The 27162-nt window shown below is 36.3% G+C and overlaps 1 protein-coding gene across 47 annotated transcripts in view; it reads right to left on the bottom strand.

Annotated features, from left to right (window-relative positions):
* Window positions 1–27162, bottom strand: part of Dach2 (dachshund family transcription factor 2) — a 563517-nt gene that overhangs the window by 401040 nt on the left and 135315 nt on the right. For 14 of the 47 annotated variants that reach the window (XM_087599378.1, XM_087599379.1, NM_001432892.1 and 11 more), the window contains 1 exon segment: window positions 394–432. In XM_087599378.1, coding sequence (XP_087455504.1) covers window positions 394–432 — 39 coding nt within the window. 47 annotated transcript variants of the gene reach the window in all.

The following is a 27162-nucleotide window of genomic DNA, read 5'->3' as shown; positions in this document are numbered from 1 at the left end:
ATCCACTTGTGGTTTTTGTCTAACTTCTACTTTCAGTCCTAGGAAGGACATTTCTTACTTTGTCTGTAAGCTATCACTCTTTTGTGTGATCCCATGATCCAATCCAAATTAATAAATATAAATGATCACTAATAGGAAATAGTAAAATCATAGAAATCTCAACCAGAAACTTCATATGGACAGGTCAGTTCTAATTTGCCATCCAGATTTCACGTTTCCTTATCACTAAAGATTAAACAAAATTATAAGTTTGATGCTGAGATTTTTAATGGTTTCCCTTTCCTCTCTTCATAAGTATAATATAGAGAACAAAGTTATGGAAATTGGGCTGAATCTGTAAAGGCTCCAGGACATTCCCAAGGAGTTGATTTTAAAAAATAAATACATAAATACCTGTTAACAGCTTGTTTTCTTGTCATTTGCCTCTTCCTTCTAAAAGGAGAGTGTAGCAAAAAATAAATAAATAAAACTGGTTAATTAAGAATTTTAGTTAGTTTGCTTCCAGTTATTCAAGGCTTTATTATATTTCACAAAAATATCTCTTAAATTGTGCAGAAATTTTAGATAGTTTACCCACAATAAAACAAAAGAAGGGAAGACCACAAAGAAGATAGGAAAGCCTGAATTACTTCTAGATAGTGCTTTAAATATATGGAAATGTTATGTTTCTGGTCTATTTCCCACTGTGTATAATGTGAACATGCCACACGGTTTAGGGCTTTCTTCTATTATTTGAAGGCAAGGAACTCAAGTTACAGGTTTCTGCTAAAGAAAATGGCCTCGGGTCGTAACAATTCAAAAAGAATAAGGAAAAAAAAAAGGTTCAACAATGTAATATCCTTTCCCTTGCTCTAAAAAGCTTTCTTTCCAATCCCATTAGGTATTCCAACACTTTTCTGGGGTTTGGGGGGAGACTTACAATATTTCTTATTTTTATATGGCCAACAAGAAGATGAAAGTAAGCCAATATCAACATTTTACTTATTTCCTAAACATGGAGCCATTAATCATATCACTGTCTATATAATTATTTCTGGAGTAAGACTGAACTCTTTTATATCATCCACACAAGGGTGACATTCATGCACATACATGTATATACATACATACACAATCATATATACATTCACACAGATGAAATTAAACATGCAGAAATCAGTAAAACTTATATATTGTGTTTTACTAACAAAATAGACATACTTTCCAGTGACATGTCAATTCACCATGTTTCCTAACCCTTTAATAAGGAAGAAAATGTAAACTGATAGACAAGACTATCGGGACTATAAGAATCTCAGCGTTCGAACTTTTATATCAAAGAAAGTAATCTATACAGCATACTTAAAATCTATCAAGAATAGTATATATATATATAAAGAATAGTATATATAGCTTGATCATGCTAGCCCTTCTTGTCCTAGGAATACTTTTATTCCTGCTCATTGTGATAAAGCCTGCCTTTAACAACAGCAACATGTTGACCACTATAATTCATTGCTTGAAACTATAAATGGACCCCCATACAGAGTTATTGAGTTAACAGGTTGGCAAGCCAAGAACAGGTAAGATATTGCACAGAGACTTACCAGCTTAAGACAGAATGGCATTGCTTTTGATAATGCACATTCCATGACGGGTAGGTAAGGCATTCTTGTCAGAATGACCCAAGATAGTTATGTTTATGAAATGTTTATGAAATAGATAAGGGGGAGATGTGGAGAGCCTTATGGGGCCACTTGCTTTGCTTCTGGGCACTTGATTTCTAGATACTTGGAGGAAATTTGACCTTATCAGGACAAAAGAAAGAAGCCTAAGGTAGGAATCTGGCTTTAGGCTTGGGCTCAGGAAATGGGCCTTGATTAAGAATATTTACATTTGAGTTAATGCAAAGCCCAGCACAGGCTAAGCAGAAGCATGTACAGCAGTCCTTTCCTCTTGGTCATCCTGACTAGCCCCTAGAAAGGTGCTTACAGGAGCCTTGCTGGTTACTTGACCCAGAACTGATTTTATTATTCTGCATGTGATTAAAGTAGTATAAAAGCAGATTGGAAAATAAAACATCTGCTTCAGCCCCAGAACTGGCTGGGGTCATGTTAAATGTTGTCTGTCTTTTTTCTTTTCAATCCTCACTCCTGCCCTGGAAAAATGGTTGACTGACTGAGCTGATTTGGTCACTGAGGCAAGTTGGGAATGGGAGAGATGGTACACCCTAAGGTATAGCACACAGTTTGTTATTCAGTACCAAACTTGTATGTATTCTTGAAAAAAATACATACAAACATACAAATAACATTACATGGATTCACCAGGTCATATTGGGAGATATATATGTATATAAATTACACAATTTGAATGTGATTAAAATTGGAGAAAAGAAGGTCCATGAATTTGGATGCTGGAGGAAACAGGTACGTGGGCGGGTTTGGAGGTAAAAAATGGAAAGGAGATATGTGATAAAAATACATCTCAGAAATAAAAAAGAGTCCGTGTTTGTGTTTTCATTTTTTTCTTCTAATGACTTTCTTATTTAATAAATTTCAATTTTTATTGTTTGGTTTTTTTCTAGCAACTGTTTCCTTATTTCAAAGATCTGTGAAAGGGTGTATAAATAAACAACAAATGCAAACATATATCTAGGGTCACTAGGGTGAAGACATGGGAGGAAAAAAACCCTTTATATCTGTCTTTCTATTCTGTCACTTCACTGTGAGAAGTATTTGATTATGTTTTACAGTTCATTCAATAAACACTTTTTGAAAAGATATTCCTTTAAATAGAATACACTAAGTATCAAATAAATATTACTATACACTTCCATAGCCCGATTGGAAATCTATCACTAGATTTGGGGGCTTTTCTTTTGTGTACAAAACTAAGTTTTCTATCACTGAAGCCATATAGCTAGATTATAAAATTACTTATTTTTGAAAAAAATTGTGGCAATTTCTATGTTTTAAATATATACAATATTTGAAATTTCCTTACTTGCACAATATAAAATACATATTTTATAACTAATGCATAAGACTGGCACTGGTGCTAAATATTTAAGGTCTACAAATTAAATCACATATCTAACAATGCTTCAGTAACTACAGGGGATTCATTCCAGAATACCCACACATCAAAATCTGTGAATGCATAAACCCTTTTAAAATTTTCATTTCCCTTTGTATACAATATGCATAAGTACCCTGTGGTGTGCATTAAATTATATCTGGATAACTTAAAATACACAATACAAAAGAATGCCCCAAAAGAGATATTCTGCCATGCTATTAACAAAAAATAACTGGAGAGGTGGGTATGTCTAATATGGATGCACAACATTTCCAAATATTTTTAAGCCATGGATCATTGAATCAATACATGTAAAACTCGGAGGTATAAATGGCACATTATTACTCTTGCCATTCTAAATAGTTGACTTCTGTAATCTGAATTTTAAATTTAGGATAATGCTATGTAGTGTAACTTTTGATCTTTCTGTTTGTACTACTCAAGTGCTATGATAATAGTCATGTGCCATCATGCCTTACTTTAATTGTCTCTTATTGTGATATCAAATATTTCACTGTAGATTTACTAAATGTTAAAAGTAATAAAAATACTAAAACATTTCACTGATTAAACCTTATGATGCTACTAATATCACCATCTCAGTATAGAATAATGCACAATAAAAATAAAATCATCTAGATTTCTTAAAGATGTGGGGGAGTATTTGATAAAGCCCCCCATTCATCCTATTCTACAGCACTTTCGATTTCTTGTACTTTCACATATCTAAATTTGGGCAATGAAATTAAAATCATGAACAAAGTCCTAAAATTCACATGCAGAAATATTAGTAAAATTATAGTCTTTGTAATCCTCTATCAGGAAGGGCATGGTGGTCTCTTGTTATGGAAATAAAAAGAAGGAGATTGGGAGTTAGTTACTATGAGTTCAATATTAACAGGGTTTACATGAACTTTTAACTCTGAAAAGAAGAACAAACCCCCTAGGCCAAACAAAATCCTTTACAGATACATAATATATACATTCAAAACTTTTCAAAATAAAGGTCCCTAAAATTTCATAGAAGTAATAATAATGAATCATCTCTAACCATCACCACTGTTGTACTTCATTACAACAGTGTATATGCAATTTTAGCTTTTTGATTAGAGCAAAATGTAATAATAATAAGCAGGATATTTTCATTGCAATTGAGACCATTTTACAATGTATCTTATTGACAAATAAATTTATGTACATTTATTCTTCCAGCTTCAGGGCTGTGAATATAATTAAAGCTCAACAAAATTAAAGCAACTGATTGAAGTAAAATATCAAAATTAAACTGGATTAAGTTTCATAGAACTTTCGATCTCTCCTGAGAGACACAGCCAGAATACAGCAAATACAGAGGCGAATGCCAGCAGCAAACCACTGAACTGAGAATAGGTCCCCTATTGAAGGAATCAGAGAAAGAACTGGAAGAGCTTGAAGGGGCTCGAGACCCCAAAAGTACAACAATGCCAAGCAACCAGAGCTTCCAGGGACTAAGCCACTACCTAAAGACTGTACATGGACTGACCCTGGACTCTGACCCCATAGGTAGCAATGAATATCCTAGTAAGAGCACCAGTGGAAGGGGAAGCCCTGGGTCCTGCTAAGACTGAACCCCCAGTGAACTAGTCTATGGGGGGAGGGCGGCAATGGGGGGAGGATGGGGAGGGGAACACCCCTAAGGAAGGGGAGGGGGGAGGGGGATGTTTGCCCGGAAACCAGGAAAGGGAATAACACTCGAAATGTATATAAGAAATACTCAAGTTAATAAAAAAAAAAAAGAAAATAAAATGTACAATTTTACTTAAAAAAAAAGAACTTTCATAGATATGAAATTCTCATCTTGAAACCAAATACTTAGACCACTGAAAAAAATCATTTGACTGATACTGTCAATCTGGGAAAAAAAAAAAAAACATGGTTGGGGAGTTCAAAAGCCCCAGTGGTAAACCAACTACTCTTTTGCTAAAAAGACACAGTAGCAAACTTCCCTCTAAAATTTTAATATGTAAACCCATACCTCTCAAACCTGGTCAGAGAAGGTTCTTTTGTGCAATGGGCAATGGTTCATGCAGAAATTCACAACTGATTAAACTGCAAACACTAAGTGTTACTAGAATAATGCTCAGCCACAAATGGGACATCTATAGCACTTCCCTCAAAGGCTTGGACCATCACAGAAGAAGTGAAAATTTGCAAAAGCCAGAAATCAGAGGATACTGAAACAAATCAGGGTCTTCTGATTATAATAGGAATGCTGCCCTCTTAAACTCACAGCAGCTGTGGCTATCTACACAAGATAACAGGCAATATTCTAGCATGGAAGAAAATTGGTCAATAATGAAATAAAAAGACAATAAGCAGCATTATGTTGGTCCCAACAATATCACATTATCTTATCCTAGGACTTCCAAAAGAATTTATGCTGTCCCTCTAGTACGAATAGAAATTTGAGTTTGAGTTGTATGAAAATTATTTTTAAGTTCTGACGTATGATACACCCAAATACTAATCAATTTTCTCTTATGAAGTTTAGAGGCTTTGGAAATTCCAGTATGTGTATGTTATTAATGGGGGATTCATTTAAAAGTACAAGATTGATTATCTATTGTAGAAAAAGATCGATGGTCCTCATGTAATGAAGGAAAATACCCCTTTGATCCTTGAAGTTGCCACTGTCATTTACAGAAGTGTACTTAATGCAGGTTGTTCAGATGAAGACAGATTCCATAAGTCATAATTGGATTTTGTCAACATTTCACAGACTTATACACATCTGCGGAAAGGAATCTCAATTAGTGAATTGTTTTCATAAGATTTGCCTGTGGGAAAGTTTTCAGGATATTTATTTGATTTCTTATTGGCAAAACAGTGCCCAACCCACTGCATAGAGTACTATCCATTAGCAATTGGTGTTTGGATATGCAGCACTGTGAACACCAGCTTAGCAAACCAGTAAGTGTTGTGTCTCTGTGATCGCTCTTTCACTCCCTATATCAAGGTTCCGGTACTTAGTTACTACTTTTCGTATCCTTCCATGGAAGACTCTAACCATTGTATCATACCGACCATTTCTTCACATGAGTTGTTTTGGTTAGCATTTTAGCACACCATCCAAGAAGCAAACTAAGACACTAAAAAGAACTTTGATTATGGTCACAAAAATTACAATATTGAATTAAAATAATAAGGATGTATTTAAATTCCAATGAAAATGGTCTTTATGATTTTAAGTAGATACAGTTATTAACTTACAACAAATTTATATTTTGGTGGAACTGCTTAACTAGGCCGCTTCTTAAGGTCTTCCAATCTTGTCATTTGTGCCTCTAACGCAATATATCAATTAAATTTTTTACTGAGAAAATTTATTCTATTTATTTATTTATAGTAAATAAATAGAATAAAGTAATTTCTACCCATCCCAACCATTGTTATTGATAGAAGAGACAAATTCATAGAAAATATATATTAAAAACCTTTTACAGTTTTCTTTGGAGATGAGATCACATTAGCTATTGTATAACTGTTGTTTGAAGATTAGAAGGGAGTATCTTCAATTTTGGTTCATAACTTCCTTCATACACTTTACAGCTCAATGTGTTCTGTAGCAGCTGATTTAAAGCATTTCGATAATATCTTTTGGTAATTAGATCCAAATGCTGCTTTATTAACTTTTAATTCGTTCTAAGGTCATGATATGATATAAAACTGAAACAATAAAATACTGCTCTGCTTTAAACATTATAGTGTCTATATGAGGAGTATAACACCAAGCATAGCTTTGAGCTTGATAACTAAAATGTATGCTTCATGATGTACAATTATTTTTTTTTAATTTTCAACATATTTTGCCTTTGAGATGGATGGGTGGCCCCATCCCTCAACCAGGGGCCCTGTCTAACCTCTGATTATGGTCTCTATATGTCAATCTCTTTGGGTCCTGGGAGCCTTTTGCTTTCCTGGCATCTGAGACTTTATGGTGGCTACCCCCAGTTTCCCATCCCCCTCTGCTACACACTTCTGTTCAATTTCTTGACCCTCTGAACATCTTCAAGACTCCTCCCATATCTGATCCTGTCCCCTTTTTCCCCTGCCCCTCCTCTCTCCCTCCCAAGTCCCTCCTTCTTTCTACCTTCTGTGATTATTTTGTTCCCCCTTCTAAGTAGGACTGAAGCATCCTCACTTCGGTCTTCCTTCTTCTTGAGCTTCATGTAGTTTATGAGTTGTATCTTGGGTATTCCGAGCTTTTTGCCTAATGTCCACTTATCAGTGAGTACACTGTGTGTTCATTTGTGACAGGATTACCTCACCCAGGATAATATTTTTTAGTTCCATCCATTTGCCTGCAAACTTCATGAAGTCATTGTTTTTAATAGCTGAGTAGTCCTCCATAGTGTAGATGTACAACACTTTTTGTATCCATTACTCTGCTGAGGGACATCTGCGTTCTTTCCAGATTCTGGATATTATAAATAAGGCTGCTATGAACATAGTGGAGCATGTGTCTTTGTTATATGTTGGGGCATCTTTTGGGTATATGTCCAAGAGAAGTATAGCTGGGTCCTCAGGTAGAACTATTTCTAATTTTCTGAGAAATCTCCAGACTGATTTCCAGAGTGGTTGTACCAGGTTGAATCCCACATCCAGTGGAGAAGTTCTTCCTCTTTCTTCACATTCTAGCCAGCAACTTTTGTCACCCGAGTTTTTGATCTTAGCCATTCTGACTGGTGTGAGGTGGAATCTCAGGGTTGTTTTGATTTGCATCTCCTTGATGACTAAGAATGTTGAACATTTCTTTAGGTGCTTTTTTAGCCATTCAATTCAATTCTTCAGTTGAGAAATCTTTGTTTAGCTCTGTATCCCATTTTTAATAGGTTTATTTGGTTCTCTGTAGTCTAACTTCTTGAGTTCTTTATATATATTAGATATTAGCCCTCTATCAGTTATAGGATTGGTAAAGATCTTTTCCTAATCTGTAGGTTGCTGTTTTGTCCCAATGAAAAAAGTGCTATCGAAGAACAAATTTTGCTTTTTATTCACTATTAATCATCACATAATACCTAACACCTAAGGCAAATGCTGCCTTGTAAAAATCATCAAGAAATACTTAGCAAATAATTAATATTTTCCATGTGGAAGAACATTTTAAATTTACTGAAGATCATCACTATATCATCTTCAATTTTATTTTCATGAAACATATTTTAAAAATCTATTTTTGCTATGCAGTATCCACATAAATTATTGTAGAATATAACAACCATCATGCTTTACAAGTTGAGTGAATGCTCTTTGAAATCAAAGCCCACCTAAAAATGTTAAATCTAAATGTATTTAATACAATAAAATATACTGATTATTGATAAGCACAAGAATTATTTTATTATAAGACTTCTCACATTTGACTAATTTGTCTAATGAAGCTGAAATTAGATTTGAAAAGGTGAAAGTCCTATAAGCAAAACTAGGCTGAATTGTTTCTAAGAAAATAAATTCATTTACCAATTAATTATTCTAGTAATCCTCTCTGGGTTAGTCAAGCTGCAGATAAAGAAAATCAAGCAGGGTCAGAGCAAAGGAATCCTGGACAGGATCTTACTTGTACTCCTGAGGGTGGGGGCTGAGTAGGAATAAAGAGGATTACTGTTTTGAAAGTCTGTTAAATCCTTTATGCTCATCCCCTGACTTAATCCTTTAAAAGGACCACTCTATTTAAAGATAAATAAAATGCATATTCTTTACTAATTAAAAGAATAGAGACAAGCACTTAAAATTACAAAGTATTAACTTTTGAGAAACTAGACATAGTTACTTTACACTTTACCGATGTCATATCTAAATAGTATTGGTTCATCCTTTACATTTAACAGAGCATTTCCTAAACTTCAGACAAGCAATTGTAGTATTTTGCATGTGTGAATATGAATCATCTTTGAGCTTCTATAAACAAGACTTTAGTGTATAAGGTACTCTTTTAATTCTAATTGACATTTATCTATGTGAATAAGACTGAAATGCTATTTATCTTGATAATCTCCTTGTTAAAGTTTGTAATTTTTAAGTTATAAAAAAATAAATTTCCTTAAGAATTGAGAAAAACTCTTTTAACATACTTGATACCCCACAGTTTGCATATGAACACCATGGGGGCCTCACACTGTCAGAGTTGCTTCTGGATTCAATATTTATTATACAAATGCTTATTGATCACCAGCTATGTTAAAATGTCTGTGTGCTATGGACTATGAAGAAGATAAATATCTTCAAACACAGTGTCTACCATCAACAATATTATAATCTAGAAAGACACAGAAACAAAGTTACAACTCTTACTTGATTTCTTGGAATAAAATATTCACTCAGAGATATGCTATTAATAAGGAGTAGATTAGTGAAGTAAATTCTGTAAGAATTTCCTGATGAAGGTTATCATCTTTACCTGGAGTGAGCAGTAAAACCTTAATTGTTAAGTGTAAATTTGATTTGGATATTGAAATTAAGTTTTGAAGAATGAAGACTGCAAGAGAACCATGGTTTAGGAAACAAAACTGACAGGGTATAGAGAATGCATGGAAAGGCTATAAGAGGAGGACAAGATGGCTCAGGAAGTTGTCACAAGCAAGTGAAGATAAAAGAAAATAGGGAAAAAACCTTCAACTGAAAGTCTCAAGCTAGCATTATCATAGTGAAAACATACCATGGAAACACTGCAGAAATGGAACAAGAAACACTGTAATCATGTGATTATATTATCAATAAATAATATATTTGAAGTTCAAGAAATAATGTTACAAATTCACTTTAACAACATCTAACAATGGTAAAGAGAGAGGAGTTGAACAAGGCATAAAACTTTGAATTAATTTTTCAAAGGGGACAAGTACTTACCTATGTGACTATATGCAAATTGTTTTCTCTCTGTAGAATATAGTATGTTTATTTGTAAAACCAAGCTAGATAAACTGACCACTTTACCCACAAAATATGTCAACTGCCTTCTTCTTAAATTTTGAAACCTACCTAAAATTCATTTATATCAAATTAAAATTCCTCTGGGAAGTTGTTAGCATTTGACAGGAGTTAATACTCCTGAGGCATAGTCTTTTTCTTCTAATACATAAAAAACTTACTACAATAACTGTTAGTAATATTTAGCTAAGGGGCATATCCTTTCTACCTTTCAGAAAATACTGACGAAAACAACGCAGATTTTTTTTTTCCAACTAAGAAAGTGGTAGAGATTTAATCTCTTTGCCTGCTATTGAAAAAAAAATGAAATAGAAAAGCTAAAAACTCAGATATTCCTTACCAGGTTTCACCTTTAATGAAATGTGTGTATCTTTTTCACAATATTTGTACTGTTAGAAACATGATTGAGATACTCCCTTCATGTATGTACTGATTTGGCCTCATTATTATCTATGATATGTTCTTCAATCTTTACTGTTTAAAAATTATAGAAACTCAGAGACCCATTCTGTGTTTACAGTTCATAATTTATAATGTTAAGGTACATCTAGTCCTTCCTTTTAAATGGTACATTCCAATAAAAAAATATATATGTAACACTTTGTATACACATGTATGCAAATATACTAGATCTAAATATAAAAATCTAAGTAGAATTGTACATATGAGGTAATCCCATCATATACCCTGTAGAAAAGTCTTGCAATAGCAACACATGTAGGTGAAAATAAGTCTAATTTTTATTTTTCAAACATTCTTAGTTTCACTTCTCCAAGCAATTAGCTTTATTTTGAACTTTCAGCTTGGAAAATTTCTATAAATACGTATAAAGTGTTAGAACAATTGTCTAGTGAAAATTGCTGTCTTCCAACTACTTTATTCTCCTATGGATTTTTTTATAATAGTTATTTTTGTTTTACTATTAACACTGGTCACTTAAAAAAAATGAAGTCTGAATTCTACCTTCTTACTCCCTGTTCAATTGGTACTTTTTGTGTGCCTTTAGGGCACTATTATGGGCTTGTAATCACTAGGCTGACATTCTTTACAAACAACAAAACCTAACTACTAAAACACTCCATAGATAATGAGATCAGTCCAACATTATAGGACGGTATAAAAGTCTTTACAAGCTATGGGTAGGCTAACTAGTCTTTGAGTAATTGTATTGATTTCAAAGGAAGCTTTCAAGATGAAACCTCATTAGTTCTAAGTCCCCTCTGAAAGTTTTAATAAAATAAAATATTTTCTAAATAGTTTTTTAATTTTAAGTTATAACTATATTATTTATCCTCTTCCCTTCTTACATATATTCTAAATATTTAAATACAACTTCACTCCAAATAGTTTCACATATGTATGTAAAAGTTTAAAGTCAGTATTAATTTATTTACATTATTTCCCACGTATTGATGTATGACATTTGAATATTATGAGTGTTTTGATATTTTTATAGCTTCTTATTTAAATACTATTTTATTGCAATGTTAAAATTTGTGGGTTAGAGAACTGAGTGAAACTGAAATTACCTCTGTTACAGAACATGGTGGTCCTTCCATACCATTTATTTGTTTTCTGATGTCTCAAACATGTTCTATACAATCTCTTTTGCTCATCTAAAATTTTATTCTTGCCTTTATCTCTTGATTCCAGTCAAATTCAAAGTAATTTCCTCTTGGTTAGAATAAATATTGTGTTCTATCTTAGAAATCTACTATAATATTTTAGTAAAATCACAAAACCCAACAAGTCTCCAATTAAAATTTCCAATATTTTATGTGTATTCAGAAGCTTATCTAAAGCTCTAGTTGAAACTTTTACAATGTTATGATTACTACTGAATGAGCAGATCTGGTGATGATTATTGATTTCTTCTTGGGCATTCTGGCTTTTTACACTGCTGTTTTTCTCCTTTAGAGAAGCTGTCTGTATGTTTGTTTCTACTGCATAGCTGCTCTTCTTTGTCTTTATCTCTTCCTAATGGCTATTGCTATAGATGACTTCTCAAGTAATGTATAAGTGCTTCTTTATTCAAAAGTGACCCCGTGTATAGTATCATCTCTAATCTATGTCATTCTCTAAAATACTACCAGCCACAGATTTTTCTGAAATCTTCCCCAAAAGTCATCTCAAAGGTTTTTGGTGAAAATCCTCCCCATCGTTTAGTTTCTTAATTCAACCAATTATGGAAAGAATGCTTTTGGAAATTGAAAGAACAATAAAAGGGAAGGAGAGAGAACTCCTCACCCGTGTCCATGATGTGAAAGTAAATACTTTTTAATAGAGATAACTATATTACCCACCAGATAGGACTAATATATCCTTTCTACCAACCACATCATGCTTTTCTTACGTCTTTTTTATGTCACTTACTACTTTTTTGGACTCTTTGTCATTGCATTATTTGTCTTCAGCACAGAATAAATTATAACCATCTTAACAGTGAAAATCTCTCTAAGGCAAGTAGGCCTTCTTTGTTTTTTGTTTTTTGTTTTTTTCCCTTCTTGCCTATTGTTGCAATCCAATATGAGATACTTGGTCTTTTCCTCTGCTTATTTGTAAGGCTGTTGGTGTATAATGAGGAACATCTTTGTATCTGTGAATGCCTGCCCATAAGAAAAAAGAAAAAAAACCAGCAAGGTCAGTGAAAGACCACCCAGTTCTTTCTGAAGGTGCATTTGTAATGGGAAACAATAGATTTTGGCTATACTCACAAATAGCATTTCCCCATTACCTAACACTCCCCATTTACCCACCACAATCAGAACAAATGAAAATGAAAAAAAAATCAATAGCAAGGAGACACTAAATAGGTCTTAAATTCTTTAGATACAAATTACAGAGCATTTAGTGAATAGAGACAAAGAATTCAAAAAGATTTTAAAAGCCTTGACTTTATTATTTAAATCATCTTTGCCTTTACAGAATTTAAATAGAAAAGTAGCTCATATCCTATTTTAATACTCTGGTTGCTGAAACTTAAAACAATAAATAAAATAGAATAGAATCATAGCAGTAGTGCAAGAACAATCACTATACATGAGAAAATTATTCTGTAAATTATATAAGAATAGCATTTCAGTCTTCTGCAATTACTATCTGGTATAGACTTTTCATATGCTGAACACAATATGCAAATCTACATATCAGTAAGTTTCTCTGTGGAGAAACAAAAGGTTGAAAACAGGCCCCTTGATTTTGCTGAACTGTTTTTCAGAGGTAAATACAATTTTATTATTCATTGCAAACATTAGGTTTTTAGCTTTAATTTGTTCACAATACACTCTACAAGTAAAATAAAGAAACAAACAAGGAAAAGCACGTATACTTGCACATGAGTGTAAGCAAGAAGTTTTGTAGATGAGATGTTGAAAATGCAATATAATAAATATTTGACAGTGGATCAAAGCCTAAATTCATGACGATATTGCTCAGTGGAGAATAAACAAGCCCCTAAGTTCGGTTCAAAGTCACTAAAACATTAGGTTTATGTGACTAACTTCACTGTGTTGTTGTATAACAAAATCAATACAATCATTTATGTAATTGAAATAGTTTAACGCTAATCAGATAATATTTTGTGAAAACATCAATGATAGTAGGGAAGAAAACATTCTTCACCTTATACTTCAATTATCAAAAATACCTTTTGAAAAGAACATGGCTGCCCAGGAGCGGCAGGACCCCTGCCTGAGACACCGCCTGAACCTGAAGGAAACAGACCGGATAAACAGTTCTCTGCACCCAAATCCCATGGGAGGGAGAGCTAAACCTTCAGAGAGGCACACAAGCCTGGGAAACCAGAAGAGACTGCTCTCTGTACATACATCTCAGACGCCAGAGGAAAACACCAAAGGCCATCTGGAACCCTGGTGCACTGAAGCTCCCGGAAGGGGCGGCACAGGTCTACCTGGTTGAGTCCGCCACAGAGAGCACGTGGGCAGCACCCCGCGAGCAAACTTGAGCCTCGGGACCACAGGTAAGACCAACTTGTCTGCTGCAAGAAAGCTGCCTGGTGAAATCGGGACACACAGAGGCAGAATTCCTCTAGGACCGGGCACGTCCTGTGTTTACTGGAAGTCCCACACCCGCGGATCCCGGCCCCACCCGCGGATCCCGGCCCGCAGCAGCTCTCTGCTCCCAGACCCCGTGGGAAAGAGACCTCACTGCCTGGTCAGGTGGGCACTCCTGAGGCTGCAGAGCGGAAGAGACCACCAACACTGCCCATCCTTGCCCACATCCCTGAACCAAGAGGAAACTGTATAAGGCCTCTGGGCTCCCGTGGGGGAGGGCCCACGAGCGGCAGGACCCCTGCCTGAGACACCACTGGAACCTGAAGGAAACAGACCGGATAAACAGTTCTCTGCACCCAAATCCCGTGGGAGGGAGAGCTAAACCCTCAGAGAGGCAGACACGCCTGGGAAACCAGAAGAGACTGCACTCTGCATACACATCTCCGACGCCAGAGGAAAACACCAAAGGCCATCTGGAACCCTGGTGCACTGAAGCTCCCGGAAGGGGAGGCACATATCTACCTGGTTGCTGCCTCTGCAGAGAGCCCGTGGGCAGCACCCCACGAGCAAACTTGAGCCTCGGGACCACAGGTAAGACCAACTTTTCTGCTGCAAGAAAGCTGCCTGGTGAACTCAAGACACAGGCACACAGGAACAGCTGAAGACCTGTAGAGAGGAAAAACTACACGCCCGAAAGCAGAACACTCTGTCCCCATAACTGACTGAAAGAGAGGAAAACAGGTCTACAGCACTCCTGACACACAGGCTTATAGGACAGTCTAGCCACTGTCAGAAATAGCAGAACAAAGTAACACTAGAGATAATCTGATGGCGAGAGGCAAGCTCAGGAACCCAAACAACAGAAACCAAGACTACATGGCATCATCGGAGCCCAATTCTCCCACCAAAACAAACATGGAATATCCAAACACACCAGAAAAGCAAGATCTAGTTTCAAAATCATATTTGATCATGATGCTGGAGGACTTCAAGAAAGACATGAAGAACTCCCTTAGAGAAACACAGGAAAACATTAATAAACAAGTAGAAGCCTACAGAGAGAAATCGCAAAAATCCCTGAAAGAATCGCAAAAATCCCTGAAAGAATTCCAGGAAAACACAATCAAACAGTTGAAGGAATTAAAAATGGAAATAGAAGCAATCAAGAAAGAACACATGGAAACAACCCTGGATATAGAAAACCAAAAGAAGAGACAAGGAGCTGTAGATACAAGCCTCACCAACAGAATACAAGAGATGGAAGAGAGAATCTCAGGAGCAGAAGATTCCATAGAAATCATTGACTCAACTGTCAAAGATAATGTAAAGCGGAAAAAGCTACTGGTCCAAAACATACAGGAAATCCAGGACTCAATGAGAAGATCAAACCTAAGGATAATAGGTATAGAAGAGAGTGAAGACTCCCAGCTCAAAGGAACAGTAAATATCTTCAACAAAATCATAGAAGAAAACTTCCCTAACCTAAAAAAAGAGATACCCATAGGCATACAAGAAGCCTACAGAACTCCAAATAGATTGGACCAGAAAAGAAACACCTCCCGTCACATAATTGTCAAAACACCAAACGCACAAAATAAAGAAAGAATATTAAAAGCAGTAAGGGAAAAAGGTCAAGTAACATATAAAGGCAGACCTATTAGAATCATACCAGACTTCTCGCCATAAACTATGAAGGCCAGAAGATCCTGGACTGATGTCATACAGACCCTAAGAGAACACAAATGCCAGCCCAGGTTACTGTATCCTGCAAAACTCTCAATTAACATAGATGGAGAAAACAAGATATTCCATGACAAAACCAAATTTACACAATATCTTTCTACAATTCCAGCACTACAAAGGATAATAAATGGTAAAGCCCAACATAAGGAGCAAAGCTATACCCTAGAAGAAGCAAGAAAGTAATCGTCTTGGCAACAAAACAAAGAGAATGAAAGCACACAAACATAACCTCACATCCAAATATGAATATAACGGGAAGCAATAATCACTATTCCTTAATATCTCTCAACATCAATGGCCTCAACTCCCCAATAAAAAGAAATAGATTAACAAACTGGATATGCAACGAGGACCCTGCATTCTGCTGCCTACAGGAAACACACCTCAGAGACAAAGAAAGACATTACCTCAGAGTGAAAGGCTGGAAAACAATTTTCCAAGCAAATGGTCGGAAGAAGCAAGCTGGAGTTGCCATTCTAATATCAAATAAAATCAATTTTCAACTAAAAGTCATCAAAAAAGATAAGGAAGGACACTTCATATTCATCAAAGGAAAAATCCACCAAGATGAACTCTCAATCCTAAATATCTATGCCCCAAATAGAAGGGCACCTACATATGTAAATGAAACCTTACTAAAGCTCAAAACACACATTGCACCTCACACAATAATAGTGGGAGATTTCAACACCCCACTCTCATCAATGGACAGATCATGGAAACAGAAATTAAACAGAGATGTAGACAGACTAAGAGAAGTCATGAGCCAAATGGACTTAACGGATATTTTTAGAACATTCTATCCTAAAGCAAAAGGATATACCTTCTTCTCAGCTCCTCATGGTACTTTCTCCAAAATTGACCATATAATTGGTCAAAAAACGGGCCTCAACAGGTACAGAAAGATAGAAATAATCCCATGCGTGCTATCGGACCACCACTGCCTAAAACTGGTCTTCAATAACAATCAAGGAAGAATGCCCACATATACTTGGAAATTGAACAATGCTCTACTCAATGATAACCTGGTCAAGGAAGAAATAAAGAAAGAAATTAAAAACTTTTTAGAATTTAATGAAAATGAAGGTACAACATACCCAAACTTATGGGACACAATGAAAGCTGTGCTAAGAGGAAAACTCATAGGGCTGAGTGCCTGGAGAAAGAAACAGGAAAGAGCATATGTCAGCAGCTTGACAGCACACCTAAAAGCTCTAGAACAAAAAGAAGCAAATACACCCAGGAGGAGTAGAAGGCAGGAAATAATCAAACTCAGAGCTGAAATCAACCAAGTAGAAACAAAAAGGACCATAGAAAGAATCAACAGAACCAAAAGTTGGTTCTTTGAGAAAATCAACAAGATAGATAAACCCTTAGCCAGACTAACGAGAGGACACAGAGAGTGCGTCCAAATTAACAAAATCAGAAATGAAAAGGGAGACATAACTACAGATTCAGAGGAAATTCAAAAAATCATCAGATCTTACTATAAAAACCTATATTCAACAAAACTTGAAATCTTCAGGAAATGGACAATTTCCTAGACAGATACCATGTACCGAAGTTAAATCAGGAACAGATAAACCAGTTAAACAACCCCATAACTCCTAAGGAAATAGAAGCAGTCATTAAAGGTCTCCCAACCAAAAGGAGCCCAGGTCCAGACGGGTTTAGTGCAGAATTCTATCAAACCTTCATAGAAGACCTCATACCAATATTATCCAAACTATTCCACAAAATTGAAACAGATGGATCACTACCGAATACCTTCTACGAAGCCACAATTACTCTTATACCTAAACCATACAAAGGCACAACAAAGAAAGAGAACTTCAGACCAATTTCCCTTATGAATATCGACACAAAAATACTCAACAAAATTCTGGCAAACCGAATCCAAGAGCACATCAAAACAATCATCCACCATGACCAAGTAGGCTTCATCCCAGGCATGCCGGGATGGTTTAATATATGGAAAACCATCAAAGTGATCCATTATATAAACAAACTGAAAGAACAAAACCACATGATCATTTCATTAGATGCTGAGAAAGCATTTGACAAAATTCAACACCCCTTCATGATAAAAGTCCTGGAAAGAATAGGAATTCAAGGCCCATACCTGAACATAGTAAAAGCCATATACAGCAAACCAGTTGCTAACATTAAACTAAATGGAAAGAAACTTGAAGCAATCCCACTAAAATCAGGGACTAAACAAGGCTGCCCACTCTCTCCCTACTTATTCAATATAGTTCTTGAAGTTCTAGCCAGAGCAATCAGACAACAAAAGGAGATCAAGGGGATACAGATCGGAAAAGAAGAGGTCAAAATATCACTATTTGCAGATGACATGATAGTATATTTAAGTGATCCCAAAAGTTCCACCAGAGAACTACTAAAGCTGATAAACAACTTCAGCAAAGTGGCTGGGTATAAAATTAACTCAAATAAATCAGTAGTCTTCCTCTATACAAAAGAGAAACAAGCCGAGAAAGAAATTAGGGAAACGACACCCTTCATAATAGACCCAAATAATATAAAGTACCTCAGTGTGACTTTAACCAAGCAAGTAAAAGATCTGTACAATAAGAACTTCAAGACACTGAAGAAGGAAATTGAAGAAGACCTCAGAAGATGGAAAGATCTCCCATGCTCATGGATTGGCAGGATTAATATAGTAAAAATGGCCATTTTACCAAAAGCAATCTACAGATTCAATTCAATCCCCATCAAAATACCAATCCAATTCTTCAAAGAGTTAGACAGAACAATTTGCAAATTCATCTGGAATAACAAAAAACCCAGGATAGCTAAAGCTATCCTCAACAATAAAAGGACTTCAGGGGGAATCACTATCCCTGAACTCAAGCAGTATTACAGAGCAATAGTGATAAAAACTGCATGGTATTGGTGAGACAGACAGATAGACCAATGGAATAGAATTGAAGACCCAGAAATGAACCCACACACCTATGGTCACTTGATTTTTGACAAAGGAGCCAAAACCATCAAATGGAAAAAAGATAGCATTTTCAGCAAATGGTGCTGGTTCAACTGGAGGTCAACATGTAGAAGAATGCAGATCAATCCATGCTTATCACCCTGTACAAAGCTTAAGTCCAAGTGGATCAAGGACCTCCACATCAAACCAGATACACTCAAACTAATAGAAGAAAAACTAGGGAAACATCTGGAACACATGGGCACTGGAAAAAATTTCCTGAACAAAACACCAATGGCTTATGCTCTAAGATCAAGAATCGACAAATGGGATCTCATAAAACTGCAAAGCTTCTGTAAGGCAAAGGACACTGTGGTTAGGACAAAACGGCAACCAACAGATTGGGAAAAGATCTTTACCAATCCTACAACAGATAGAGGCCTTATATCCAAAATATACAAAGAACTCAAGAAGTTAGACCGCAGGGAAACAAATAACCCTATTAAAAAATGGGGCTCAGAGCTAAACAAACAATTCACAGCTGAGGAATGCCGAATGGCTGAGAAACACCTAAAGAAATGTTCAACATCTTTAGTCATAAGGGAAATGCAAATCAAAACAACCCTGAGATTTCACCTCACACCAGTGAGAATGGCTAAGATCAAAAACTGAGGTGACAGCAAATGCTGGCGAGGATGCGGAGAAAGAGGAACACTCCTCCATTGTTGGTGGGATTGCAGACTGGTGCAACCATTCTGGAAATCAGTCTGGAGGTTCCTCAGAAAATTGGACATTGAACTGCCTGAGGATCCAGCTATACCTCTCTTGGGCATATACCCAAAAGATGCCTCAACATATAAAAAAGACACGTGCTCCACTATGTTCATCGCAGCCTTATTTATAATAGGCAGAAGCTGGAAGGAACCCAGATGCCCTTCAACAGAGGAATGGATACAGAAAATGTGGTACATCTACACAATGGAATATTACTCAGCTATCAAAAACAATGACTTTATGAAATTCATAGGCAAATGGTTGGAACTGGAAAACATCATGCTGAGTGAGGTAACCCAATCACAGAAAAACGCACATGGTATGCACTCATTGATAAGTGGCTATTAGCCCAAATGCTTGAATTACCCTAGATGCCTAGAACAAATGAAACTCAAGACGGATGATCAAAATGTGAATGTTTCACGCCTTCTTTAAAAGGGGAACAAGACTACCCTTGGCAGGGAAGAGAGAGGCAAAGATTAAAACAGAGACTGAAGTAACACCCATTCAGAGCCTGCCCCACATGTGGCCCATACATATACAGCCACCCAATTAGACAAGATGGATGAAGCAAAGAAGTGCAGACCGACAGGAGCCGGATGTAGATCGCTCCTGAGAGACACAGCCAGAATACAGCAAATACAGAGGCGAATACCAGCAGCAAACCTCTGAACTGAGAATAGAACCCCGTTGAAGGAATCAGAGAAAGAACTGGAAGAGCTTGAAGGGGCTCCAGACCCCATATGTACAACAATGCCAACCAACCAGAGCTTCCAGGGACTAAGCCACTAACTAAAGACTATACATGGACTGACCCTGGACTCTGACCTCATAGGTAGCAATGAATATCCTAGTAAGAGCACCAGTGGAAGGGGAAGCCCTGGGTCCTGCTAAGACTGAACCCCCAGTGAACTAGACTGGTGGGGGGAGGGTGGCAATGGGGGGAGGGTTGGGAGGGGAACATCCATAAGGAAGGGGAGGGGGGAGGGGGATGTTTGCCCGGATACCGGGAAAGGGAATAACACTCGAAATGTATATAAGAAATACTCAAGTTAATAAAAAAAAAAAAAAAAAAAAGGAACGGAAAAAAAAAAAAGAACATGGCTTCCAATTAGATGGATGAAGTAAAGAAGGGCAGGCTGACAGGAACCGGATGTAGATCTCTCCTGAGGGACACAGCCAGAATACAGCAAATACAGAGGCAAATGCCAGCAGCAAACCATTGAACTGAGAATAGGACCCCATTGAAGAAATCAGAGAAAGAACTGGAAGAGCTCGAAGGGGCTCGAGACCCCTTATGAACAACAATGCCAAGCAACCAGAGCTTCCAGGGACTAAGCCACTACCAAAAGACTATATATAGACTGACCCTGGACTCTGACCTCATAGGTAGCAATGAATATCCTAGTAAGAGCACCAGTGAAAGGGGAAGCCTTGGGTCCTACTAAGACTGAACCCCCAGTGAACTAGATTGTTGGGGGGAGGGTTGCAGTGGGGGGAGGATGGGGAGGGGAACACCCATAAGAAGGGGAGGGGGAGGGATTAGTGGGATGTTTGCCCGGAAACCGGGAAAGGGAATAACACTTGAAATGTAAATAAGAAATACTCAAGTTAATAAAAAAAAAAAAAGAACATGGCTTGAGGAATCTTTCTTATAAATTATTTAACTTATGACCATCTGATCCTAAAGAAAGCAGGTAAACCTGACATCCAAACTCTAAATTATTGTATTTATTATGATTTCAGTTTCTTAAAATGTAATTTAAACATAAAATATATACATAACTGAACTAAAATTTTAAGATTTAGTATGCTATTAATAGGAATAAATTCTATGTAATCTAAATCACTTGCCAAATAGTTTTTTAATCTTAAACCTATTTTAATTAGGTAAAATTTGGTCAATATTATAATCTAGATAACTAGATTCCAGTATTATATCCCTATATTGGAAGTAATCAAATTACCAAAAATAGAGAAGTGTTAATGCGTGTTATGTCGAACAGAAATATTATCACAATTGAAAGTAAGCATATTTATTAAAATTAGAATAACTTGATAAATTTATAAATATTTATTTATTGATAAATTCCCTATTTATAAATTTATGTAACATATAAATTCTAGTGATTTCTAATGTGAAAGGAATAGCAAGGCAACATTTCTAATTCTTTTAGAATCCATCCCTCTAATTATAACATGAATCCTGAATTCCAAACTCCATATAAACCTTTTCACAGAGATATACTGACTTCTTTTTTTTTTTAGATCCAATTGATAAGATATAATCGACCACTTAAACATACAAGCCCGGTGCCATTCATCCCTTAGGAACATTAATAACAACCTGTAAATACACAGAGCAGAATCTTAACATCACCTGCCATGGCTTCTCACCCTCTCTCCTCATCTGTCCCTCTCCATCCTTGTCTCCTCCTCTTCCTTCAACCTTCTCTCCCCCCCCCCATCCTTCCTTCTCCTCCAATGACAGGCCTCCTTCTATACTGTACCTGCCCCTCACCTGTATTTTACAAATTCAATGGAGACGTGGTTCTGGTGAAGTCACCTGCTTCCTGAGTACTTGACTAGGCAGCTGTCCTTGGGGCAGTGGAATTAGCATCAAAATACAGATAACTTCAGGGCAAACCACAACATTTCCCCTTTTTGTCCAGTTAAAAAGCCTTTTCACTTTTATATAAATTGAGTACAATTATTAGCATTCTACAATTTATAAAGCATATGATATACTCAACACCCAGTCCATCACTATATCAATTAAACAGAACATTTAGTTATACATTCCAGCTTAAGAAAGGCTTAAAATATATATCTTGGCTAGCTTGTATACTATCTGATAACTATCTAATAAAATATGTATATTCAGAGTTATACAGCCTGATAGGCTATGAGACTATAATCAATCTTCCACCCCGTCAGAAATCTGAGAATGACCAAATATCTATACACATAGGAAGCCTAACACGGCTTCTAGAACTGAGAGGTTGTAGAGACAAATCTCCACTAGCACAGTCCCCTGTTAGCAACATGTGAGGGCAAGTCTTCAGCCTTCCAGCCCAAAATCAACTGACAGACTCTTGAAATGCAGATTTTGAAGGGCTGGTCACCCTGTCTTAGCAGAGTTTATTAGTCAACTATTCTACATAATTTGTCCTTTTCTGGACAGTATTAGTCTGCAGATGAAACAGGCAGTTTTGTGTAGTGGCTTCTATACAATATTTCTAACTGGCATTTTATTTGAATACTTTTCTAAAGCTGAGCATGTGTTAAAACATCTATTTTTTTCCTTTTTTTCTTTTTTCTCTGAGCTGGGGATCAAACTCAGGGCCTTGCGCTTGCTAGGCAAGTGCTCTACCACTTAGCTAAATCCCCAACCCCGTGTTAAAACATCTTAATACACACATTTTCCTACTATAATGCAAAAAATAAACCCAAGATATTTCTGGCATATTTTTAGTATGATTTGCTACAGGTATGATCAACTATAGATTTTAAAGATTTACTAGTATAGATTTGATGTTTGCATAGTCTTTGAAAATTACCACCAATTGTAACCTTCAAGATAATGTGTGACAAGGTAATGTTCTTAGTTTGAATTTAAAGTGAATATGTCAGTCTCAAAATCACTATATTTACATTCTACATATTACAAGTAACAAAATTCCTAGAAAAGAATCATATAATATATATATATAATTTTCCTTCAATTCAGCAGAATCATTTTAAAATGTTTGCCAATCAATCAAATGATATGTTCAACACAAGTTGCATGTTGAGTAAAATTATTTTCAACATAAATATTTTATTACAATTATAGCAATCTAATAGATTAAGTGTTGTTTTATTAATCTTTTAAAATCTTAACAGTACCTATTTAATTATCTTTACTTAACTAAGACACTATTTGTAATTGATCAACACTGACAAAAGGAAAATCATTTTTCTCCAATGGACTTTCAGACACTCCTGGGCAGGCCTGATGCCAGAAGTATTTGGCCAACACAAAAAGGACTTCATGTCCTTTATACACTTCTATGTCTTTGTTTATTATTTTTGTTTTGGTTGTGCTGTTAATGTTGTTTTAGCTTTGGTGGAGGGGTGATAGTGGTGGAGGGTTTTGTTTTGTTTTGTTCTGTTTTTTGAGACTTAGATAAAGAACACGAAGCTGGATTGTCAGGAAGATGGAAAGATCTTGGAATTTTTAGGAAGAGGAAAGAACATGGTCAAGTATACTTTACTAAAAAATAAAATTGCAAAAGTCTAAATAATGCACTTAATTACGAAACTTTCTTATTTTGCCACCACTGAAGTCATTAAAAGACCACTAAATCATATAAAATAGCAAGAAGATTACAGTATTCGTTTTTGAAAGTGTAGAATAAACATTCATACTGTACCAAAAAAAACTATATCAGCAGAGGAATTAAAATACCATCATGCATTTGAGACTAATAATATTAAATATTAATATTATTTATCTCTGTTCATTTTAATTATATTAATTTAAAAAGCAAGGTACCATGTCATGTGGAAACCATAGTGTTGGTGAGAATAAGACAGCAAAAAGAGATCTAGAGGATACAAAATAACAGAGAAGAATTTAAGGTATCACAATTTACATGTGATATGATAGTATATATTATTCATATATATATATATATATATATATATATATATATATCCCCAAAAATTCTACCAGAAAATTTCTGCAGCTGATAAACAACTTCAGCAAAGTGGCCAGATATAAATTTAAGTCAAATAAATCAGTAGCCTTCCTTTATACAAATGATAAACAGGCTGAGAAAGAAATTAGGGAAACAACTCTCTTCACAATAGCCACAGATATTATAAAATATCTTGGGGTAACTCTAAACAAACATGTGAAAGATCTTTATTATAAGAACTTCAAGTGTCTCAAGAAAGAAATCAAAGAAGATCTGAGAAAATGGAGAGCTCTCCCATGCTCATGGGTTTGCAGAATTAACATGGTAAATACGGCCATCCTACCAAAGGCAATCTACAGATTCAGTGCAATCCCCACCAAAATCCCAACACAATTCTTCAAAGACATGGAAAGAGCAATTCTCAAATTCATCTGGAAAGGCAAAAAGCAAAAAAGAATAGTGAAAACAATTCTTAACAATAAAAATAATGCCTGGGGAGAATCACCAAGCCTGACCTCAAGCTCTACTACTACATACTGATAAAAACTGCATGGTATTGATACAGAGACAGACAGGTTGATCAATGGAATAAAACTGAAAACCCAGAAATAAAATCACACACTTATGCACAATTTGTCTTTGATAAAGAAGCCAAAAATATACAATGGAAAAAATAAATGGTGCTGGTCTAACCGGCTGTCTGTATGTGAAAAAAAGACCCATATTTGTTACCATGCACAAAGCTCAAATCCAAGTGGATCAAGGACCTCAACATAAAACCAGATGCACTGAATCTAATAGAAGAGAAAGTGGGGAAGAGCATTGAACTCATTGCCACAGGGAGAATTTTCTTAAACAGAACTCCAGTGGCTCACACTCTAAGATCAATAAATGATAAGTGGGACCTCATGAAACTGGAAAGCTTCTATAAGGCAAAGACATAGCCAATAAGACAAATTGCATCCTATAAATTGGGAAAAAAATCTTCACTAACCCCACATCTGATAGAGGGTTAATATCCAAAATATATAAAGAACTAAAGAAGCTAACAGACAAAAAACAAACAACCCAATCAAAAAACGGGGCATAGAACTAAACTGAGAATTCAAAACAAAGGAATCTCAAATGGCAGAGAAGCACCTAAAGAAATGTTCAAAGTCCTTAGTGATCAGAGAAATGCAAATCAAAAAGACCCTGAGATTCCACACACCAGTCAGAATGGCTAAGATCAAATCCTCAGGTGACAACACATGTTGGTGAGGATGTGGAGAAAGAGGAACACTCCTCCATTGCTGGTAGGATTGCAAATTGGTACAACCACTCTGGGAATCAGTCTGGAGGTTCCTCAGAAAATTGGAAATAGACCTACCTAAAGACCCAGAAATACCACTCTTGGGAATATACCCAAAATATGCCCCATCATGCCACAGGGGCACATATTCCACTATGTTCATAGTGACCTTATTTGTAATAGCCAGAAGCTGGAAACAACCCAGATGTTCCAGGACAGAAGAAGGGATGTAGAAAATGTAGTTCATTTACACTGTGGAATTCTATTCAGCTACTAAGAATGAGACATCTTAAGTTTTGCAGGCAAATTGATAGAACTAGAAAATATCATCCTGAGTGAGGTAACTCAGAGCCAAAAGGGCATTCATGGTATGTTATCACTAATAAGTGGATATTAGCCCCAAAAAAGTACAGATAAGTCCACAGAACTCAAAAAGGTCAATAAGCTGAAGGACCCAAATAAAGACGCCTCAGTCTCCCTTGGGAGGGAGAAGAAAGCAAACACAAGGAGGGAAGGGAAGGAGGGTCATGGATGGGAAAGTGGAAGGTGGGAGGTGGTGGGAAAGGGGAACATGATCTGGTATTTCGTGGGGAGGGGGAGGACTGAAGCTCTAAGGGTCAGGAGAAAAAATGCAAACAAGAGATCTCAGAAGGAAGTAGGATGGGAGGACCTTCTAGAATGTACCAGAGACCTGGGACTTGAGAGACCCTCAGGAATCAAAGGGAGGACCCTAGATGCAATGCCCTACAGTGGAGAGAGGGACCTTGTAGAGTCCATGTCCAGTAGAAGGACAGGACATCAAGTGAGAGATGAGGTTGCTATCCCACAGTCAAAGCTCTGACCCATCATTCTTCCTGTCTGAAAGAAATACCGGGATGGAAATGGAGAAGAGATTGAGGAAAAGAAGGTACAGTAACAGGCCCAAAGTTGGATCCAGCTCAAGGGGAGGCCCTAAGACCTGACACCATTACTGAAGCTACAGGGCATTCACAAAAAGGGACCTACCATGACTGCCCTCCAAAAGACCAAACAAGCAGCTGAGTCAGATGCAGATATTTGCACCCAACCAATGAACAGAAGCTGCTGACCACTGTGATTGAATTAGCGAAAAGCTGCAGGAAGCTAAGGAGGAGGGCAACCCTGTAGGAGGACCAGCAGTCTCAATTAAGCTGGACCCTGAGATTTCTCGACACTGGATCACCAACCAGGCAGCATACACCAGCTGAGATGAGGCCCCCAACACATATACAGTAGAGGACTGACTGCCTGGTGTTAGAAGATGCACCTAACCCTCAAGAGACTGGAGGTCCCAGGCAGTTTAGATGTCTGGTTGGGTGTGTAGGGTAGGAACATCCTTGTGGAGACTGGAGTGGGTAAGGAGGAAGTTTGGGATGTGGGTGGTGGACCAGGAGGGGAATAAAATCTGGAATGTAAAAATAAATTAATGTAAAAATTAAAAAAAATATGTAACAGTTAAAAAGAATTTCCAAATTTTAGCTGGTAGTTATATGTAACAGAATAAAAGAAAAGTCATTCATTTATTTCTGAAAACTTATTCAATGTTTTCTATGTGTTTAGCCTCAATAATGTTTGTGTTGATAGAATCTGAAGGTTCCCCCAGATAAATAAGTAAAATGTACACCATCACCCATATATGCACGGGAGCAATAATTGCACATTCTACATTGT

Source organism: Rattus norvegicus, chromosome X (assembly GCF_021556685.1).
Source record: "Rattus norvegicus strain SHRSP/BbbUtx chromosome X, alternate assembly SHRSP_T2T, whole genome shotgun sequence".
NCBI classification, from domain to species: domain Eukaryota; kingdom Metazoa; phylum Chordata; class Mammalia; order Rodentia; family Muridae; genus Rattus; species Rattus norvegicus.
This window is presented reverse-complemented; position numbering and strand designations above follow the sequence as displayed.